At 37.7% G+C, this 22905-nt stretch overlaps 1 protein-coding gene across 3 annotated transcripts in view; it reads right to left on the reverse strand.

The window, feature by feature from the left end:
- The window catches only part of AP2A2 (adaptor related protein complex 2 subunit alpha 2), a 61885-nt gene that overhangs the window by 14306 nt on the left and 24674 nt on the right, over positions 1-22905 (reverse strand). For 2 of the 3 annotated variants that reach the window (XM_081937195.1, XM_081937197.1), the window contains exons 4-15: positions 20214-20407; positions 18984-19113; positions 17620-17721; positions 16061-16169; positions 13913-14063; positions 11617-11785; positions 9740-9877; positions 8998-9180; positions 5146-5243; positions 4325-4556; positions 1713-1886; positions 408-568 (exon numbers count right to left, since the gene is read on the reverse strand). In XM_081937195.1, coding sequence (XP_081793321.1) covers positions 408-568; positions 1713-1886; positions 4325-4556; positions 5146-5243; positions 8998-9180; positions 9740-9877; positions 11617-11785; positions 13913-14063; positions 16061-16169; positions 17620-17721; positions 18984-19113; positions 20214-20407 — 1841 coding nt within the window. The remainder of the gene's footprint in view (positions 1-407; positions 569-1712; positions 1887-4324; positions 4557-5145; positions 5244-8997; positions 9181-9739; positions 9878-11616; positions 11786-13912; positions 14064-16060; positions 16170-17619; positions 17722-18983; positions 19114-20213; positions 20408-22905) is intronic. The other variant, XM_081937196.1, reaches the window with a different exon arrangement.

Here is a 22905-nt window from a genome sequence, read left to right on the forward strand (position 1 = left end):
TATGTTACAGACTGAATTTTCACCCTAGAGGGGAAAATGTTTTCCAATTATAGAAAAATTATTCTGAGCAGGGTACGTAATCTGATTAAAACATGTAACCTTGCTAATCGCATATATGGAAACATGTACATTCATGGTATATAGGACTGAATGAACATTTGCCTTAATCGGGAGTTCTATACCAACTGCCAAGTTTAGAGCTGGTCCTTTCTCTATAGCAATAATCCAGCCTATCATCTGGAAGATATCGAAATTAGCCAATCCTATTTTGGGGGGAAAAAAACAAATCAATGACTCTTAAAGTGACAAACAGTTTTGTAACCTCATGGAAATAGAAAAGAACTACACTGGGTAAATCCTGGGAGGAATAAGAAGAGAAGAAACGGAAGCACTGATTTATCACATGCCTTGCAAAGTTGTCTTCTGAACCAGGAGCAAGTGATGCAGGATTTGCAGAATTGTCTGAAAACACGTCCACTAACAAACTACCACTTGATGTTGCAGGAACAGAATTTGTGACAGCAGCTGCACCAAGACCTAACAGGTCTGCTGAAGGAGATGGAGTAGACTGCAAAAAACAACAGGTGTTTTAAATGCTGAAAAAAAGTACAGAGCCAAGATGCCTTCTTTTTTCCCCTCATTCTGTTTATGAAAGATCAGGTGTTACACCACAATCTTTTTCAGACTTGGCAACTTTAAGATACATGGCCTTCAACTAAGAAATTTCAACTTCCTGGATGGATAGATCTGGGAATTGAGATCCACACATTTTAAAGTTGCCAAAAGCACTGCTTTTCCATGTTGACTTTAAAATAAATATGGCACTAAAGGTTTTTTTTTTTAAATACTTAACTTAGTACATGTATACACACACAAACACACACACGGGGAGGGGGGGAGAGGGGGGGAGAGGAAGAGATTTAAGTAAACAGAAGAAACTAGTTTGCCTCCAAAGTGTATGGTGTATACAATAAAACTGATGATCTCTTCTATATTTCTCTGAAAATGGAGCAGACGCTACGTAGAAAAGATATAGGCAGGATTCCTAATTTCTATTCCCACATGTTCTATTTTGGCCTCCCATATTTAGACCATACGGATTTCACTGGAAGGGTCCAAGGTGAGCTTCTCTTTGGGGATACCTGAACATGAGTAGCTCTCCAGCCGCAGAATCTGATCAAGCAGGACTTTTTGAGTTTCTGTTGGTGTTCAACTTGAGTAACAGATTCAGAGCTCCTGATGGTGGGAATGTAAAGGTAAAAGCCTACGTGCACAGCCCATTACACGCAAAATGAACGCAAACCCTGTTATGGAATTAAACCTATCAATTCAGGTGTCAGTCTGAGAATAGTAGTGGCTAAAAGTACAGGAAATATGGAAAAACTTTGTAATTCTGCATTCACTTGTAAGACATTCTTAAGTTGCCTTTATGTATTCTTCTATTTGGTAATCTACTGATCAATATTAACTGAGTGTGTGACTTTGCATACACAAACTAAGTCCTGCTCCAGAAATATTTATATTTATTAAGCAAAACATGACTTATCTATGATAGAAACAAATGAAAGATGTTTTCTTGCCAAGAGGAGGAGTTATAAATTATCACTCAGAAAATAGTTATAAAAATGTTAAAATAAGGTTGCAGTAATAAAACACGAGGGATGGTATTCCCTCCCCCTCTGGAACAGCAAAAACATGCACTATAAACCTACCGCTGTGCTTGCATTTACAAGGGTGGCTTCAGTGCTACCATTGATATCCGAGCTTCTTTCCTTTTTGGTGTCTTCCAAATCAGTAACTGTATTGGGACCCTTTTTCTTTTTCAGCTTGGTTAGAATGGAGGATTCCCTCTCTGGAAACGGAGGCATTTCTTCTAGCACTGTTGCCTTAGAAAGAAACCGAGCCACATTTTGGAAACTTTAAGAAACATGCTTTGACCTCTTAACAACCTTAAACAATTTTGCAAAGCTTCTTCTCCGGTAACATTGTACTGAAAACTAGAGCATAAAAACCTTTGCTAGACCAATTCTCGAATACAGCTCGTCTGCCTGGAATCCACACTGTATGTCAGACATTAATATAATCGAGCGAGTCCAGAGATGTTTCACGAGAAGAGTCCTCCACTCAACAGAATACCTTATGCCACCAGGGTTGAAGTTTTGGGCTTGGACAACCTAGAACTGCGCCGATTAATATCTGACCTAAGCATAGTACACAAAATTATCTGTTACAACATCTTACCTGTCAATTGACTACTTCAGCTTCAACCGCAATAATACACAGGCAAACAATAGATACAAATTCAAGGTAAACTGCTCCAAACTCAATTGCAGAAAATACGACTTCAGCAACAGAGTGGTCAATGCCTGGAATGTCTTATATCTTCAAACCCCCATAACTTTAACCTTAAACTGTCTAGTGTGGACCTCACCCCTTTCCTAAGAGGTCTGTAGGGGTCATGCATAAGCGCACCAGCATGCCTTCCGTCCATGTCCTAATGTTTCTTTTCATTCATACCCATTTTTCTGTGTTCATGTCCATGTTTATACTTATACCTGTTATCTCATACATGTGACAAATAAATAAATAAATAAAATATAACAACAGCTTTGTCTAAGTCAGGAGTGGATCTTTCTCTTTTTCAAAGTCCTGAAGGCCACCTGAATGCTGACCATATTAACTGTTTTTTGCCCTCTGGGTTGCCCTTGGGAGAGAGTGGAGAAGTTCACTAATTCTCCCCTCCTTAGTGATTTTCTGAAAGGCTCTTTTCATGCCAAGCACAGAGACCATGTCTGTCAAAAGTGGAAGCCAGAATGTCAGTCTCCACTTCGGAGTCCCTTTGGCAATGGAGCTCTGCAAAGAAAATAGGCATGGACAGATAGTTCAAAAGCAACCAGTAGAGACAAGGTAGAAACTGGCTGGAAATGCTGCTGAAAGGGGGCACCACTATAAGTGGGACCAATTACAAATTGTCAACAAGAAACGGTGTGGAGGTGTATATCGTTGCAGTGGTCTCCCCAAAAATTATGAAGGGAGAAAGAAGGTAGAGGTTGCCCTTACTTTGGCTAAGTAAGCAAATCACTACTCAGTGCTCCCATAACATTGAAAGGAGTTGTGGGTTCAGTCCCTTAGACTTGATTTTAAGCAGTGGGAATATCACCATCCACAGCTCCTGTTTCTTCACTACCTCCACTTTCTCTACCTTACCACTGTCCCTTTTCCTCTGCTGAACAAGTTAGCAGCTATGGAAGTGATGCACCATTCTAAAGGGAAAAGGTGTAAGCAATAGCAATAGCACTTAGACTTATATACTGCTTTACAGTGCTTTACAGCCCTCTCTAAGGGGTTTATAGAGTCAGCATATTGACACCCCCCCCCCCAAACAATCTGGGTCTTCATTTTACCCACCTCGGAAGGATGGAAGGCTGAGTCAACCTTGAGCCTGGTGAGATTTCAACTGCCAAATTGCAGTCAGCCAGCAGTCAGCAGAAGTAGCCTGCAGTACTGGACTCTAACTACTGCGCCACCATGGCTCAGGTGTTAAGCAGCAGGTGACTGAAGGAATCAGCCCTGCCCTTAAGGGCACTAATTTCATAAAAGTACTTGCTTCGTGTCAGCACTGTCTGAACACCTACAAAGCAGTGTCTCATTGGCTTAGGAACAGTAGGCTGCTGCTGTGGCTTTTAACTAGCTGGCCAGTGCAGCACTACAGGCAGTCCTCGACTTACAACAGTTCACTCAGTGACCATTCAAAGTTACAATGGCACTGAAAAATGTGACTTATAACATTTTTCACACTTATGACCATTGCAGCGTCCCCGTGGTCATGGGATCAAAATTCAGATGCTTGGCAACTACTTCTATTTATGACGCTTGTGGTCACGCGATCCCCTTTTGTGACCTGCTGACAAGCAAAGTCCATGGGAGAAGTCAGATTCACTTAACGACCGTGTTACTAATTTAACCACGCAACAACTTTGTCAAGAAAGGTCGTAAAATGGTGCAAAACTCGCTGAACAAATGTCTCCCTTAGCTCAATTGTGGTTGTAAGTCAAGGACTACCTACACAACATTCATTGATTCCAAATCGCTAAGTGCAGGTGGATCTCTCTTGGATTATCAGTGCCTAAGATCTACACACACACATACACACCCAAGTTCAGCCTTGGTGACGTCACTGCAATCTGTTGAAGACAGATATGCAACTGCCTTCAAAGTTACCACTAAGTGTTGAGTTGTTAAGAAATTTTTAAAAAAACTGAACTGTGTCTTTGGAGCTAAAGTTCATAACTATAAATATATGTAACCACACATACATACATACCAATATATCAGTACTAGCAATTGTACTGAGCCTCAGGTACTCAACAGCTCTCTGCTGTAGCTCAACGTCCGCATTCTTTAGTTGGCTGTCACTGCGTAATACGTCTTGAACGGTAGTTTTTATCTCAGGGAATAAATTTACAAACTTGATGTAAGTAGACAGAAGTAGTGCTCTGGTTGGGACACTGCACAGATGGAACTTTGAATGCAACAGGTTGAACTGGATAAGAGGACTTGGTGAGAGAAAGAAAACAGAGTCAGAGCTAACATTCCATTCACAATGATTTGTTTGATGGGGGGAAGGGGACGGAGTTCAGCATGAAAATCCTAATATTGCGTTTTGAAATATAGGACACTTCTGCTGCTGGGCATTTTAAATTTCTAATTTATGCTACTACTATTCAGTTCTAATGGTTTATATTGTTTTAATATTCAAACCAGGGGCAGGCAAACTTATATTTGTGTGCATCTGTGACATTTATCTTGATTCTCATACTTGTTTTTTTAACTGTAACTTTATTTTTTAAATATTCTTTTTTAAAAAAAATAGGATACTAGTATGCTGCAATCAAATCTCTAAAAATGATAGGTAAGCAATTAATTATCCCAAATACATTGCTTACCTCTTGCTTTAAAAGGAGAAATAATCTAAATAAGATCTGGTTACATGCTGGAGATAATTAATAAAAGTCGGTAATGGTATCCTGGTTAGGGGATTGGACAAGAACTGGGATAAGTAGAGCCAAACACACACTTAATCATATGAGGCCTGAGCTGGCTCTCAGTGTGATTGTGCTACTGATGATATTATAGTGTTTTTACCTGGATCTTGGATCCCCAGCAATCAAGTTTCCAAATTCTCCCAAAATGTAACCACCCACTTTGACCAAGTTTTCATGGCATGCTGGTGCTTGGAGAGCCTGTTGAAAAAGGCATTTAGGAAGCATTAAAATATTACAGATTCAGAAAGTGTATATACAAACACCTCGTGTGGAGGCAAATATGAAAAGAATAATAGATCTATACTAGTCTCCCTTTATTTATTTATCAGCACAAATACAACACACACACACACTCACACACACACATATGTATTTGTGTTACAACCCCTCGTATGCCCAAATACACACACACACACACACACACACATCTATTTGTGTTACAACCCCTGGTAAGCTTGAAATAGATCTATACTAGTCTCCCTTTATTTATTTATCAGCACAAATACAACACACACACACACATATATATGTATTTGTGTTACAACCGATGGTATGCCCAAATATGGGAGGAAGCTCACTACTCCCTCCTTCTGTCCTTCGGCTCATCACAGAAAACCATCCAGGCAGAAAACCATATTTTTATTTTTAATGTTGCCTTTTTATATTTGTGTTGTATTTGTGCTGATAAATAAATAAAGTGAGACTAGTATAGATCCATTTCGAGCTATTTATCTCTCATCAGTTAGCCATATCCTTACTGAGATTTGAACCTGGGCTGTATTATATATTAGGCAGGAGTCTTAGCCACTATGCCACAGGCTCTCCTCCTTTATCAGCTGAGCCAGGGAAATAAATATGTATTTGTGTTACAACCCCTGGTATGCCCAAATATGGGAGGAAACTCACTACTCCCTCCTTCTGTCCTTCGGCTCATCACAGAAAACCATCCAGGCAGAAAACCATATTTTTATTTTTAATGTTGCCTTTTTATATTTGTGTTGTATTTGTGCTGATAAATAAATAAAGGGAGACTAGTATAGATCTATTTCAAGCTATTTAGCTCTCATCAGCTAGCCATACCCTTACTGGGATTTGAACCTGGGCTGTATTACATATTAGGCAGGAATCTTAGCCACTAAGCCACAGGCTCTCCTCCTTATCAGCTGAGCTGATATTTTGAAAAATGAGCAACATTAAAAATAAAAATATGGTTTTCTGCCTGGATGGTTTTCTGTAATGAGCCGAAGGACAGAAAGAGATAGTAGTGAGCTTCCTCCCATATTTGGGCATACCAGGGGTTGTAACACACGTATGTACGTACACGTACACGTACACGTACACGTACACACACACACACACACACACACACACACACACACACACACATATATATATATATATATATATATATATATATATATATATTCATTCTTTGGAATAGACCAGTGGTGGACAACCTTTTTTTTCAACTGAGCCAAATCTCGCCAAAACCACGATTGAAATTTATTTTGAGAGCCACATTTTTAAAACCGAAAATACATAGGATGGTACACTGTTTTTAGTTTCAATAAACTCTGGCATTTGAAGTACGCAAGTCTTAAAGCTGTCAAGTTACAAGATCCTTGCATCCCTAACCCTTTAGGAAAAAAACCCCAAGGGGTCTTCAAACCTGACAGCTTTAAGACTTGTGGACTTCAACTCCCAGAATTCCTCCTCCAGTCATGTTGGCTCAGAAACTCTGGCATTGAAGCATGCAAGTCTTAAAGCTGTCAAGTTGCAAGACCCTTGCACCCCTAACCCTTTAGAAAAAAAACCCCAGGGGTCTTCAAACCTGACAGCTTTAAGACTTGTGGACTTCAACTCCCAGAATTCCTCCTCCAGTCATGTTGGCTCAGGAACTCTGGCATTGAAGCATGCAAGTCTTAAAGCTGTCAAGTTGCAAGACCCTTGCACCCCTAACCCTTTAGAAAAAAAAACCAGGGTCTTCAAACCTGACAGCTTGAAGACTTGTGGACTTCAACTCCCAGAATTCTGAGAATTGAAGACCACCAGTCTTAAAACAGCCAACTTTGCAGACCTCTGTGTTAGCCCAAAGCCTGGCGCTGGGCGGGCCTTGCTCCCCCATTGGTGGAGCCCCAGGAAGCGAGGAGGGAGAAAAAGAGACGGAGGCCAAGGAGCTTCCCCCCCCCCCCGCAAAAATCTTATCAGGGAGCCGGCGGGCAGTAGCAAATTAGCTGATCACGCGGCGTGATCGGCTAATTTGCTACTGCCCGCCCGGCTCCCTGGTTAGATTTTTTCTGGGAGGAGGCGGGGGGGAAGCTCCTTAGCCTCCGTTTCTTTTTCTGCCTCCTCGCTTCTCGTCCCCGCCCGACTTCAGGATCCTCCCTAATCATTGTGGGTCGAAAAGAAAAAAGGGAAAGAGGCGCTTGTTTTGAAGTGCCCGAGAGGAGGGATGGGAACGGGCGCCCGGCACACAGAAGAGCCACATTAAAGTTTGTAAAGAGCCGCATGTGGCTCGCGAGCCGCGACTTGCCGACCACTGGAATAGACCCATAAACACCCCCACCCCTAATAATTACAGTTAATCCCTAGGGTAAGTTTACGGTCATAATCAACCAGAGAAGTCTGTTCAAGGAAACTCCACCTTCCCCAATTGATTACACAGTTTTAAAATGTTTATTAGCTATTCTGCAATCAACACTTTTAAAATAATTTATCACCTAATTTACAAGATACTCACAGGAGACCAACTTCACTTGTTAAACACCTTTATAATGCTCATTTATCTTTAGTAGAGAGTTATTTATTTTTAATAAATAAGTTCCATTCTTAAATACATCTTTTCTGCACTTTGACAATTACAGTACAATCAAAAAACCTTTGCAAGCAATTAATTGAACTGCTAGAGGTTATGTCCAGTCCCTTCCCTAACTATGTACTGAGTTGGAAGGAAAAAGGGGGTTGGGGAGAAGCAAGATAGAAATAGAAAATTGAGTTTCCTGCCTGCTTTTGAGTCTGACTATTCCCTCCAATGACCTTGGACCAACACATTGCTAATAAAAAATGGTCCTTTGAATATCATAGCTTTTGATAGAAAAAATTTATTCATTACTTAGGGGGTTAGACACATGAAAGATGACGTTACCTGCAATAAGAACACCTTCACTGTCTTAAGAATAGCATATAACTTTCATGAAAACTCTCTCCAAGCAAGGTTTTACCATACATTTTCAGGTCAAGGCGGAGTTCCAAGTATATGACTCTTCATTACTAGACGATCTTGACAAGTGCCATTTGGCTTTTGATTGGGATAGAGAAGCTGAGATCTGTATGACCAGTTGTCAAACCAGAAGAATTTTGTTTTTAATACTGGAGCCCAGGACAAATGAGTCCTAGAGCTTCTCTCTAAGGTTTCTGGAGCCAAATTAGACCTTTAAAATTATAATAGGCCAATATGGATGCTATGTCCTCAAATGATGGAAGTGTCTGGAATTTCTAATATCACCTTGCCTCTCCTTTTGTAAAGTTACACATTCATAAAAGCACAATAGAGTTTCAAAAAAGTCATCACACTGCAGATTTTTTAAAACTAATAAACCATCAGATACCAAATCCATTTCTCCTTTTTCTAGAAAGCTCTTGTCCCAATTTACCCAAAAATACTATACAGGCTACTTATTAATGTTTCATAAGTACATATTAACATTAGATGATACTAAAAACACTAAAATTATGAAGAAGTATTAGATCCAGATATTTTTTTTAAAAAAAAATCAACTGATAAAACACTGTAAGGAGGAAGAAATAGAAGAAGTAAAAAAGAAAAAGTCCATTTAAAATAACTTCCCCTCATAACAATTTGCCTTCTATTCATGAATTACACAACTAGTTTGTTTTCATTATAGAGTACAATGGGTTACAGGTAGAAAAGACTGCCAAACAATAGTCTTACCTCAAAAACTGTCTTTGCAGCATATCCTTGCACATCATCTCTGTTAATTACTATTTGAATTACTCTGTACCACACTTCTTCACTAACATAGTCCCCAGCAATTCGAATCAAATTCAGTATGGTATCCACATACCACGTGTAGTCCACTGCATATTTCTCAGCCAGAATTGCAACTTTGAGTACCTGGAAAAAGAAAGGAACGAAGGAAGGAAGGAGGGAGGAAAAGGAATATGGGTTACCTTCTTATTTAAGCAATTACAAATTTTTTTTTAGTACATTACATTTAGTACAACACAAATTAACATTTATCTTTGAACTAATAACAAAGGCCTGATATAGCATAGTTCTACAAATATTCTAATCAAATGAAAAAAATTTTCCACAATGAGCAGTTTGAATACACAATTGAATGATGTTTTTTGTTCAGAAGAAAAATGATGCCGAATTCAATAGGAAGGAATTCTTGCTATAACACTAAAGTCCATGTATGACCATTCCATAACTAATGTGCTTACATGTTAGTTATTCCTCTGAATAGTATAAGTGTCAGAGCATCATATTTCAAACTCTAACAATAATTCCTGCCCCAAAACAATTTCTAACTTCATTGTTATATATATATTTTAAATAAGTTTAGTTGCTATTGAAATTATGCTATGAAGATTGTTAAAACAAAGTAAACCCCAGTCATGTTACATGCACAGCATGCAATGAAAGCTGAGAGACATTTTTAAAAACTTACGATTTCTTCTCTAATAGAATAATCAGCCGTTTCCAGATAATTCAGCATTTCGGCTACAATTTGTTGGGCATTGCTTCGGTCACACATAGCATACAGGAGATCCACTGCTCTCTGTCGTACACTTACATCTCTCTCGGTCTAGAAGTAGCATCATAATTATAACATTAAAAATTAGGGGAAAGATATGAAAATAATTTTCAAACACGTCTGTATACCATGAGACTTTGAGAATATTGAGATACTGAGAACTGAACCAGAATCAATAATTTTGTCATGAAATCAAGAAGTCTAAATAGTACTTGGCATAAAATGCCTATTAATGTACAGTGAAAGAGTCGTATAATTGCCAGCAGAATTCAAGTTGCATTCAGGTATTTTAAGATAAAGTAGAAGATGATTCAATGAATTAAAAATATATGTACATTGCACAGAGTCCTCAGAAACTCTTTAAAGTAAGGATGAAATAAAGAATAAAGGGCAGCATCTTTCCTTATCTAAAAATCTTTCTTGAGCTGAATAGAAGCCAAACTCAAGGCCGCATCCGGGGCCAATAGGGCCAAACTCAAGGCCGCATCCGGCCCACCGGGTGCTTAGATCTGGCCCACAGGGCTGACCTGGAAACAGCAAAGGACTGGCCTGTGCCCCCCCTCCCCGCGCTCCATTTCCGCTGGCAGAGGGTTGCAGGAAGCCGTCGCATCTGAAAACGCAAATGAGTTTGGGAGCCCATTTTCACTGGCAGGGCCCTCAGGCCACAGGCGCCCCCGACACAAGTGATGTCAAGCAGGCCATGGACACCCTGGCCACACTCACCCTGGCCCCCTGCGGCCCTCAATGAAAGTGAGTTTGACACCCCTGGATTAAAAAGTATCGAGGATTAAATGGGATGCACCAACCTAATAATAGGGTCAGCTCTATATAATGTACTTGCTTGGACAATAGCAATAGCAAAGAAGAGGAAAGCTGTACGTCTTACTGCCTGTTCAGCATCCTCCAAGCTAACTGAAAATGTCCAGGTGCAGCAAAGGACAATATTCCATCTTCAGTTCTGAAGATAGATTCAAAGTGGGCCATTTGTACAAGGTGTAGGCGGGAGCTTTTCATTTCTTTTTGCCTCAAACAACAGAATAGCAAGGGCCAGATCAGGCCAATAGTATGGAGAGAAGAGGCAAGGAAGGAAGAGGAATCAAGGCACAGCAGAAAAATGGAAGATGAAAGAATGGAGCGTACAAACTACTCCCAATTTCACTCCCTGTGGAATGAATGTCCTCTTCCTAAATTATTGTCTATCTGTGATTAAATTCAGCCCTAGCTTTAATCATGCAGGAGCCACACATTTACAGTAAGCAGGGAACTCCCGTATTATAAACTTTCACTTCTCTTCCTTCCTTCAGGGTTGCTCACTTAACTTTCCCCCCTCTTTTCTGCATCTTCATAGGTAGAGAGGGCTCTTCTTAGAATTACCAACACAGCATTGTTCTACTTGCTAAATTCTGATACAGCAAAACAGAATGGGAGCTAAAGTTCAAGCATGGCCTAATTGGAAAAAAACTTGAACCTTATTGTGGGTTATGAAATGTTTTAAAGAGGTTGCAAAGAAAAAAAAAACATTTTCATAGCCTACAATAGTTGAATTAAAAACTTGGAGAAAACGAGCTAGAAAAACCAATAAAATGCATACCAGGTTTTTGATTTGGTGCTGGGTTTTTGTTCTTTTTAATGTGGTTAGCTTTATTGTTTTTATGCGGTTTTAACTTTTGATTGGGAGTTGCCCAGAGCTGATAAAATAGGCAGCTCCGTAAGTGATTTAAACAAATAAAATAAAAATCAATTAAGCAGAAGAATCAGGGTTGTAGAAAATGTACAGAACCAAATGTTACCTTCAATGCATTGATCACTGTTTCTATGTGTGTTTTCACAGCCTCATGTGAAAATTCAGAGCTGGCAAGCGTGCACATGCTTTCCAATGCTAAGTAACGAAGATTAGTTTCCCGGTGTTGCAAAAACTGGCCTAGCTGATTACAGGCACGAACAAGCAGGTTTGGTTCACTAGGCGGAAGAGAGAATGTAAAAAGTCAATAAACTGTAAGAGTCAGTAGCACAAGTATATTGGAGAGCATTAGAGAGAGCATTGATAGATAGTATAGCCTTTATTGTCATTGTACATCATGTACACAATAAAATTGTTTTGAATTAAAAGGAAAAGGTACCTTCACTAGCATTAAAAATGCAGCTAATATTTTCTGAATGTTAGTAATAATAGGAAGTACAATTCATTTTAAAGCAGGAAGCTTTATCTGTATCATTTTCACAGAGCATTTCATAAGAGCTGGGAATATGCATTTTGGAGTAATACAGTCAATTATGTATAATCCTGATGTTCTAGTGATGGCATATATACATGATATACATATATACATGCATACATACACAGTGTATATACACATATACACACACACATACACACACACACACACACAATCAAGAATAAGAACTACTACAAATTATATTAGAAAAAGAACGTGAAAAGAAATAGAAAAAACTAAAAGCATAGTAAAAAAAGAAAATAGAATAAAGTAGAAAAAAACAAGGAAGATATAAAAGCATAAAGAATATTTTCTGATATTCTTCACAACAGTTAAGTACAATTTTATTTTAACTTCTCTGATATACCCAAGTTATATCATGACTCTCTTCTTTCTATACTCTATCGTGTCTGAAGATCAAAACCATAAAGTTCATTTTTTAAAATTTTTATGTAAAATGTTATAAGGGTTTTCCAGTCACCAATAAATGTAGATGTTAACTTGTTTCTGTTGGCATATTTACTTTCCATGTTGTTTCATCAACATTAAATGTTTTGGATGAGCTTATCAATATAGTAATTGGCATAGGAATCCCACATGCTATCCTAAATCTAGACTGATCATTCTTTGGTTCAGGAAATCACATCTGACATTCCCATGTGATCGTACAATACTACCAACACATGGTTATTATCCATGGGTGAACAGCTTCACACATAATTTAAGAATTAGGACAAAATAATATCATAAAATTGCCAAGCAGTTATGTACGGTTGGCCCTTGTTCTTCATAAAGATTCAGTTCTGTCCTACAACTATGGAAACCAAGATCTTGGATACAAGGATCTTTAAAAATGTACTTTACACATGCACAAAAGCTCATCCGCCATTTTGCACATTTATAGAGTAACAAAAAACAAGTTAAAACCTGTAGCTACATAAAAATCTTTTATCAGCTATGGTCTCTTCCGTAGCAACCACAGAAACACAAAACCTTGGACCATAAAATTATGACCAAGAGCTACTTGTATTGTTTGAATCAATCTTATCCAAGAAAAACAATTTAATGGAGTCTTGTGGTTTTTTTTTTCATAAGATTACATTTTTTTCTTATTATGCTATTCCAGCATCATCAAACTATCCCTTATTTTGGCACTGTTTTTAATCGATGAAAATGCATTAATAATAAATAGTGTAAGCAAAAGCAAGAATGATTGGCCAAGTTCAAAAATATATGTCCTCTCAAAGGAAAGCATATGCACCCGATTCACACAACATGCTAAACAAAATGTGTTTCTGTTTTGGATCATGTGTAAACCAGGAAATAAATCCACATTGAGGTTAAGGCAGGGAACCATATGAAATCATAACTTATGTTAGCTGGCATGTGGTTCCACGATTAAGCAACCAGCAAGTCTTCCATGAAAACAAAGTTTAGTTCAGGAACAGTTGCAAACAGAGCCGCTCCTATATACTCCTTTTTCCCTATGCTTCAGGCATGCAGAGAGCTCGTTTTAAAAGTAAAACAAAGGACTCAACTAATCTCTCCACACCCTGCATGTTTGCTTCCTTTTTCGTTTTTAAAGAAAGACAAAATACAAATCCAGGTACCAGCAACAGAATGGAGAAAGACCAGATCCCCGTGGCGTGTTGCAGGTTACAGTGTCTTCTAACATGAACGATCCCTGTTGGCTTAACTTTTGAATCACTTAAATTGTTGTTCGAACAGCTCCTGATTTTTCCAATGTGGTAAGGTTCAAGTTGGAAATTGACACTGAACAGGTCTTTGAAATGACATGCAATTACACAGTTCAGGGCTGTTTTAAAAGGCCACGGCAGTTTTCACAACAGAGTTTTCCTCCAAAGCTTACCTGTCATGGTGGATAATTAAACTAATTGCCTCAAACAATACAGCATTCTTTGCATTTGAATGCTGCACTTTCTTCGATTTAGGAGGTTCTTGAGCTTTGTTAAGAATAGTTTCCAGACATTCTGTGAGACGTCCTCGAACGGAAGGGTCTTCTGGGAGAAAGAAACTCATTAGGCAAATTCGCTGAACAATGTAAAATTATACAATTTGACCTTTAAATGTTTCATTGAAAAACTCAGTGCTGTTTCCAGATAACATGGAATAACATATCCTGCAAGTATAGAGTACCTAATGATTTCTGATCTAAGCAGCTCTTAGCTTCAATGCAATACACAGCATTAAATAATTCCAATCCTATGTGTGGAAAAATGCAGAAAGTTACATTTTTAAGTGAAAAAAACAACAGCACCTTCCATGCAATGCTCAAGTTTGTGGCACTACTGTAAATTCCTCAGAGCTGGGTAGATTTGTCAAAATGGAAATAGCAGAGAAAGATTCTTTCCAGTCTGCTTACTAGCATCAGGAAAAATAAGGAGTAAATAAGATCAGGAATGCTGAGAAATCCATCCTTGCTTAATAAGCTATAATCCAACAGTCATCATTTATGTCTATATTACAACTAATTAGGGTTAGACTATTTGACAATATTGGAGACAAATAAGACAAACTGAATTTAAGTGCAGAGGAATAGTTCCCAGCCAATCATGTTTTGACACAATGGGAGGACATTTCTTTTCAAATTGTTGAAATAGTTATGACCCCCACAAGAGCAAGATGCACATATGGGACTCAGGAATGTAATACTTGCAGGAGGTGTTATTCCAGATGTTATCTGGAAGTGACCTCCAACACGAACAGCAAATATAGCACTTACGATATGATCTAGTCTCCGCTTAGCATTTCCAAGAATATTCAGTTACTATTCAAGAAAGCTTATACTGGCTTAACAAGAATATATATTTTTGCCTGAAGTTTAATTCAAATCTGTTTTCCTGCCATTTTTGACCTAACATTGTGCTTGTGTGCATTTGTTTTTGCCTCTGAATGGCAAACCTCAGTTATCTGAAAACTCTAATTGCATCTTTCATTCATCTTAAGATCTCCAAGACAAATATACCCAGAAGCTTCTCACTGGGCAGTTCCACAAATTCCTTTCTCGTTTTGCATTTCTCCAATTTGTAAACAATTTTTTAAAAGTGATGAACTATAGAATTATATTCCAGAAGCAACCAGAAGGGTGTAGAATGTGATGTAAGTTTTGTTTCAAGTTCTGGAAAATATGTGTTTGATATCACATCTTACGGTTGCATTTTAATAGTGACATCACATTGGCAGCTCATGCACCACTTGAAATTAACCAGAGTGTCTTTTTCCACATACAGCAAAAGCAATAGCACTTAGACTTATATATCAGTTCACAGTGCTTTTACAGTGCCCTCTCTAAGCCGTCTACAGAGTCAGCATATTGCTCCCAACAATCTGGGTCCCCTTTTTACCCACCTCGGAAGGATGGAAGATTGAGTCAACCTTGAGCCGGTGAGATTTGAACTGTTGAACTGCAGCTGGCAGTAGTCTGCAGTACTGCACTCTAACCACTGCGCCACCGTGGCTGCTACCATGCCTGGTCTCTTCCAATCTGTACTTCTTTGCTGAATATTTTCTGAACTTATGGAGGCTGAATTGCCTCTTGAAGGTTTGACCCAGAAATTGCTTTTAATCTTTGTTCTGTCTTTTATGAGGCCAGGGATCTCTTCGGGCTTTTTGTTTCCTATAAATCTGTAAGAATTTCATCTATGCCTTCATTTAAATCACTTGTTTAAAATAGACAGATGGCAGTAAACCAAGCCAAAGAGTGTTCGTTAAAGGAGTTGGACCCAGGTAATGTTGTTTCAGCCAAGCTGTATTTGTTCCAAATACTGAGAATCAGGTATGCTTGTTCAGCCAGTTGTATTTATTTAAAACAACAACAACCTCCATCACTCTACAGTAATTTGGATTCAGAGGAAAAGGAGATTTTGAGCATATGTGAGCATGCACATAGCTATTCTAATTTCTATACATTGCAATCTCCACGATCACATACATACATTTCAAATGCTTTTGCTAATTAAAGGAAGCGTGAAACTGTAACAGTTTTTCATTACTTTACCTGGTGGAGGATAGCACTGCAACAATCTCAAAAGCTTCACAGACAACCATGGAGCAGGAACAAAGTAGTAAGTATAATCCTGGAGATCAGTAGATGCTGATGTCACAATCTGAAAGTATAAATTTTCTGTTACTTTTCGGTGGCATTTTGTAAGCCTTGGGAATGCACCATACAGATTCTGAATTGTAATGAAGTCTAAGAAAACAGGAATTAAAATTAAAGAAAATAAAACACACAAGCTTGAGCACTGATGAAGTGGAAGGTGTGCCAGAAATTAATAAACATTCAAGCACTTCTCAGAGCAAACAAAAGGCAAAAATAAGCTACAGGTACCGTTTTAACATAAGTTGCTACTAGTTTACACAATTCTTGGGAAAAACAGACTGGAAAATGCAAACGAATGCATAACTGTTTCTTGATATATTCTCATTCTTAATGTGGTTGTTGTTAAATTCTGTCTTTATTTTGTATAACTCAGGTTTATATAGTTCTAGGTAGTGTGAGTTGGCTTGGGTTGTGAGGAAGTGACTGACCCAAAGTCATCCGGCCAAATTTCATGTCTAAAGGGGGACTAGAACTCACCATCTGTTGGTTTTTAGGCTATTTTTGCTCTCCAATAATTTTTCAGCTAATGGAAGAGGGATACACAACTGCTTATGTCACAACGGAGGCTGGACTAACGACTCAAAGCAGGAAGGGAAAGACTCCTCATCACTGAACTAATAGTTCATTGCCCAAATGAACTATTCACACAGTTTAAAAATATAATAGCACAATACAATAGAATCTACAGATGCTATTCAACTTGTATTATTGGTTCTTTGTCCAATGACTAAAATAGATGAACTTCCTAGACTCTTTAATTAAAAAGCTAATGGCTTTATGTTAAATACCTCAGTTGTTAAGACCATACAAATGACGAATAATCTGAATAAAAGATATGTATAATTAATGTTTAAATATACTTTTATGCGTTTGATTCAGTCTTGATTCTTGGCATTTTCTTGAGAAATTTCAGAAGTGGCTTGTCTTTGCTTCTTTCTTAGAGCTAAGCGAAACTTATTAGCTAAAGTCCCACTCTAGGGTAGGACTAGCATTCATAGTCACTCAATTTCTAGCCTGATATCTTAACCACTACACTGTGACTTTCCATAGGTATACTTAGGATTGTTTATACCTATATTTAAGAGGTACATTTTATAGGGAAGAAAATAGGAGGCAGCAGTCCTATGTACATTTGCCATTTTGAGTTGAACAAAATAAATAAAAGCCAACATAAAAATCTAATAATAAGAATGGATGGGCTGAAAATATATTCTCACCACAAATTTGAGACTCACAGATAAGTTACCAAAATCCATTAAAAAGGCTAAGATGGTTACTGTAAGTAAACCAACAATGACGTTTGTAGTTAACTTACATAGTCAGATTGGCCTCAGGATCAACTGTACTTTCATTTTGCAGGTAAGAACTTGAAATTATTAACCTAATCAATTATCCTCTTTTACATTCCAGAGTTATTTTGTTCCACCACTCTGTCTAGCCAACAATCTACTTACCCTACTAAGTCTGGAAACAGCCAGAGATATTGACGTTTTAAATTCATCTGGATTCTTTTGTGCCAGAGTAGTGATCAAACTGGTAGCCGCTGTAACCACACCCTGGAAAAAAAGCAATTTTATAAGTTCCCTTACAACCTACAGGCTTAAATCTGTCATATGCACAGTATGTTATTATCACACGCAAAGAATACCATCAAGTTTCATATTCCATTTTATAAGCTTAGTGAAAGAGAATTTCATTTTGTGATGGTACTTATAGATTTGACAGTTAAGGTATGTTCAAAATACTGTCACAATCTGGGCAAGTGCAAATAGATATGGGTGTTACAGGATTGTAAGCTTGGCTGTCAAAACAAGATCCTCAGCTTCACAGCTGCCCATGAAGACCACAGCTGCCCATATGTGACACATGTCTCACATGGGACTTTAGGTGGTAAATCTATTAATTCAATTAAACAACAGGGCCACCTAAAAGTAACTCTCTTTCTCTATTTCGAGTGATTATTTTTAAACTCTTAATTGTAAGAAATATAAACAAGTAAAAACTTTTCATAGCATAACTCAACATTCATCGATCAGATACTTTCCAGAGGTATTTGAGGCTCATTAAAGATTTAACATGCCTTTTTAAAATTAGCTTATCAAGAAAAAGGGATACTGCAAAGCAAAATCTACGTAGGTGCCAGCAATATTTGATCCTGTTCCTCCCCCATGTTATTCTTCCTGGCCAACTGTGGATTGGCCTCAGAAGCACCTGTTTTAAGTTATTCCAGACCTTCTCATGCCATGTCCAGAAGGTGGTGCTGAGGGACCATTGTTTACCTTCTAGCTTTCCTTTTATACCTTGTGCTGTCAAACATCTAAGTCATCTGGAATTTTGAAGTGGGGTAACCAATAACAAACCACTCTATTGTGTTTTATCATCCAGTTCCAAATAAGTATTGATACTTTGAACCTTACCTAAGTTCAATAATGGACTGGATGAGGAAGAGCAAGCTGAAATGAAATCCAGACAAAACAGAGGTACTATTGTTAATTATAAAACGGGAAGCTGGGACAGAGCTTCTGCCTAATTTGAATTGGCCTGCATTGTCCATGAATAGGCAGTTTGTAATCTGAGAGTATTCCTTAATTCCCAGTTAATGAGTAGATGCATAGGATTAAAAAAAAATGTTTCTGCTGCACAATTTTGGCAGAACTAATAGAGCCACAGTTTCTGTGGGCCAAAAATGCAAAAGTAAAAACTTCTTCAAAGTATGGGCAGGACGTGGGCAATCCATGTTGTTTCCTTGGAACATCTCATACATTGGATATGATTTGGAGAAAACCTTCAACTAGAGAACATATTCAGCTGTGCTTACCAGGTGCTGGTCATTGAGAAGGTGCACAACTCTTGATGTCCAGTCTCCCATTGGCACCAGATCAGGAGACGTTCTGTATAATCGTAGCAAGCACAGGGCTGCACTTTGCTTTACACTATCCATGGTGTCTCTGAAAGAACAAACAAAATCCTGTCAATAATTGAAAGGATCTCCCCAAACTCATTTTGTTCAACCCATTTATATAATAGAAAGAAAACTTCCCTCATATATAAGTAATTGGAAAGTAATCGTCTTGGTGAGCAACTGATTCTATAAACTGGAATCTTTTGTATCACAGTGAGAAAAGGAAATGGGAGATAATTTTAGGTTTCCTATCAATTTGTTACTGAAGTAGCATATAACTTTTCCAGTTACATCAAATTTTATAGGCATTTTTTGTGGGGTAGGTTAATAGGTGCACAGTTAATCTTCTGGCATACCCATTTAAATTTGAATGAAAACAAAGCATCTTCAGCATCAGAAAAATATATTACCTGCAAAATTCCTAAATGTACTATCACAATTGGGAAATGAATGTTGCCAATACACACATCACTTTACAATTCATTCACTACTTCAACTTATCAGATTTCTGGTATAAAATAAAGTTACTTGCCTCAGAGAAATTTTCTTTACCCTAAAAGGCTGCACATTCCTATGTTAATAAAACATTTCAAATTTTAGAATTTCTTTACATGGCTGCCCCTTTCTGTCATATAATAACACAGGTTCACTATAACACCCAAACATATTATAAGAGATTTTTCAAGAGTCCCCCTTGGTGAGATAAGTGGGTGTATAAATTGGATTAATTAATATATCAAATGAAAAATAAACTTCTGAAAAACATTACAGAAATATGAATTGGATGTTCATATAAATTTGGTGCTGCATTTAAGCTAACACTTAAGCAAGTTCACATTGATCTGAGTTGCAAACTTTAATTGCCTAATAAAGCCAATACTAAGGCAACCCTTAAAAACATAATCACTCTCAAACACTAGAAGAGGACCTTATTCATAATAAAGCAAACATGGAGGGTTCACAAATACAACCTTTGGGAGCAAATAGGTGTTCTCTCTTTCCAATGTCAACATCAAAGAGATGGATTTCTAATCATAAGCACCATCAATAGGAAGAGAAAGAGGGTTTACATAAATATGATACTTGTTACATCTAACAGAATATACTCAATTGCCTACTAATACTCAGCTTGTGCGTATTACTTACCCAGCTACCAGTACTTTTGGAATTTCACCAGCAAATGCTTCAGCCATCTCTCTGCTACCCACATTGGCAATGCAGTGTAAAGCCAGTCCCATAAAAGTGGGGTTCCGGCTAGCTAAATCGTTCTTGATTGCATTGTTTATCAGGCGTATCAACTCACTGTTTGAATTCACAAGTACGGAGATGAACAAATAACCCTGGAATTAAGAGAATAATTAGTGGTGAGTCAACTGGGAAATGTTTAACATGTTATGTGTGTGTGTGGGGGGGGGGATTGAAAAATGGTTCCTGCATGTGTATTGTACAAATTGCTGAAGAATCACTTAGCCTTAAAGCAAGATGTGTTACACTGCAGCAATTTTTAAACTGAAGTTAAAAATCAATGCAAATTTCTGATGAACTAGACAGTTGGGGATACTAGATTGAATTAGTACAGTTTTGTTACTTTAAAAGAGTCACACTGGCAAACAGCTATATACAAGAAAGAACATCTGGATTATTGTCAATTTGGTCCCTGACATTCCTCAAAAAGATCACCCAGAACAGCTTTTCAGATGCATTTTGAAAAACGCTTCAGAAAGTCCTAAGGAGAAAATGACCCCATGTGCACAGGCATATAGTTAAGCACATAAACCTTTGTACAGGATTTGAGGGACATGTCCAAGACTCTTGATCATAATGTCCTTTCATGCAAGAATCAGACTGATAAAATGTTGTTATGAGAAAGTTAGATAAATCACTGTGCTAAAATTACAGGTAGTTCTTGACTTACGATTGGTTGCTTAGTAACCATTTAAAGTTACAATGGCCCTTCGTGGAGGGGTATTTATGACCTGGATTCAAAGTTATGTCAGTTCCTGCATGCAGTCATGTGACTGCACTGTAGGCATATGGCAAATGGCCTGCATATACAAGCCATTTTCAGTCCTATAAACATGTGACCATATTTTTACTTCTAGTTTTTGGCAAAACTATACCCATAGCAAACAATTGCTTGGCTTAATGACTGTGGACTTGCTTAATAACATAGTGATTATTTAATCACCATTACAAAAGAGACATAAAATTGGGTCAATCATGTGACCAACCTATTTTACAACTGCTATGAGTTACAACCATGATGGGCAGTTTCCATTATGGTTGTAATTCGATCATAGTACCTGTATCATAAATGCAAACAAAATATAAAACTTTTTAAGGTTTGGCCAATTTACAGGTTTGCTTTGTGAATTTGTTTAATTACAGGAAGAAAGAATGGGAAGTAACTGGTCAAATGCTAAAGAGATGATTAGGGTTGATCGCCTTCATTTAACTTATATCTTATTGACTTTTCACAAGACTTGCCATGAACTATTTTTAACTTTAGAAAAACATACCAGAGAGTGAGTGAGATAAACAATGTTTACCAAATGTTTGGGCTTCAATTGAAAAGAAGATAGAACCTATACCTGTATTTCTCTCAGCAAGATGATTGCATGTTCCAGCAACTACGTAGCAAGCATTTTGTATGTGTAAAACTGCTCTATAATCATTTGCTTCTTGGTATATTATAAATGCAGAAGAGTTTATATATGCCTTTTCTGTTTCAATGCCAAGGGGATATTTTTCTAAGAAATCAAACTAGATCCAAGTCCTCTACATCCATCTACTTTGGAGTCATCAATTATATTACATGTCACTTACTGAGTACTTCACAGCAGCTAAGGAGAAAGTCTAGTCATTATGCTATTATAATTGTCTAATCGATTATAATATCATGAGTGGCTAGAATTAGGATGGTATAACAGAAGGTGATGACCACTAACATCCCATTTCAATCTAGGCTTTTCTGCAACAGCTGTACAGATCAAATGTGAACAACCTATAACCCATAACCAGAGGGGATTCCTGATGCAATTTCAGAATTCCATGGTATCAGTTCATATCTCTGATAAATGCTGTCTCGGACCCCAAATCCGTGGCTTAAAAAGAAGAAAATGGTCTAGAGAAGAGAGAACAATTGGTGTTGGAGAATAAATACCCCTCCAGTTCAGCTAGATACAGGGAGTCCTCAACTTACGACAACTGAACCCAAAATTTGTGTTGTTAAGTGAGACATTTGTTATGTAAATTTTGCCTTCTTTTAAAACCTTGCTTGCTTGCTTGCTTGCTAAGTGAATAACTGCAGTTGTTGTTAGTGACACAGTTGTTAAATGAATCTGGCTTCCCCATTGACTCTGCTTGTCAAAAGAATGCAAAAGGTGATCGTAAGACTCCAGGACACTACAACTGTCATAAATATGAACCAGTTGCCACATGTCCAAATTTTGATCACATAACCTTATGGATGCTACAACAATTGTAAGTGTGAAAAATGATCATAAGTCACTTTTTTCAATGCTGTTGTAACTTTGAATGGTCACTAAATGAACTGTTGTAAATCAAGGATTACCTTTAATTTCAAAATGAAATTTCTAAGTTTCTAAGTACAGGAGAACTACAGTATGTCATTAGGGCACTTTAATTTGCAACCAACAGCTATACATGAAAGGATGTATAGGAAATTCCCATTGGAAGGTGTGGTTTGTCCAAGTAGGATAAAAAGACCTTTTAAGAGTGAAGCAAATGTCAGGTCCCATAGGCCAATGATAATACTGTATGTTTTATTGATTTAATTACTTTTTTCACATAAAAAGTTAGTGTACTTAATTAAGAT

The sequence above is a fragment of the Natrix helvetica genome (genome assembly GCF_964273705.1).
Source record: "Natrix helvetica genome assembly, chromosome: 1".
Classification (NCBI taxonomy): Eukaryota; Metazoa; Chordata; class Lepidosauria; order Squamata; family Natricidae; genus Natrix; species Natrix helvetica.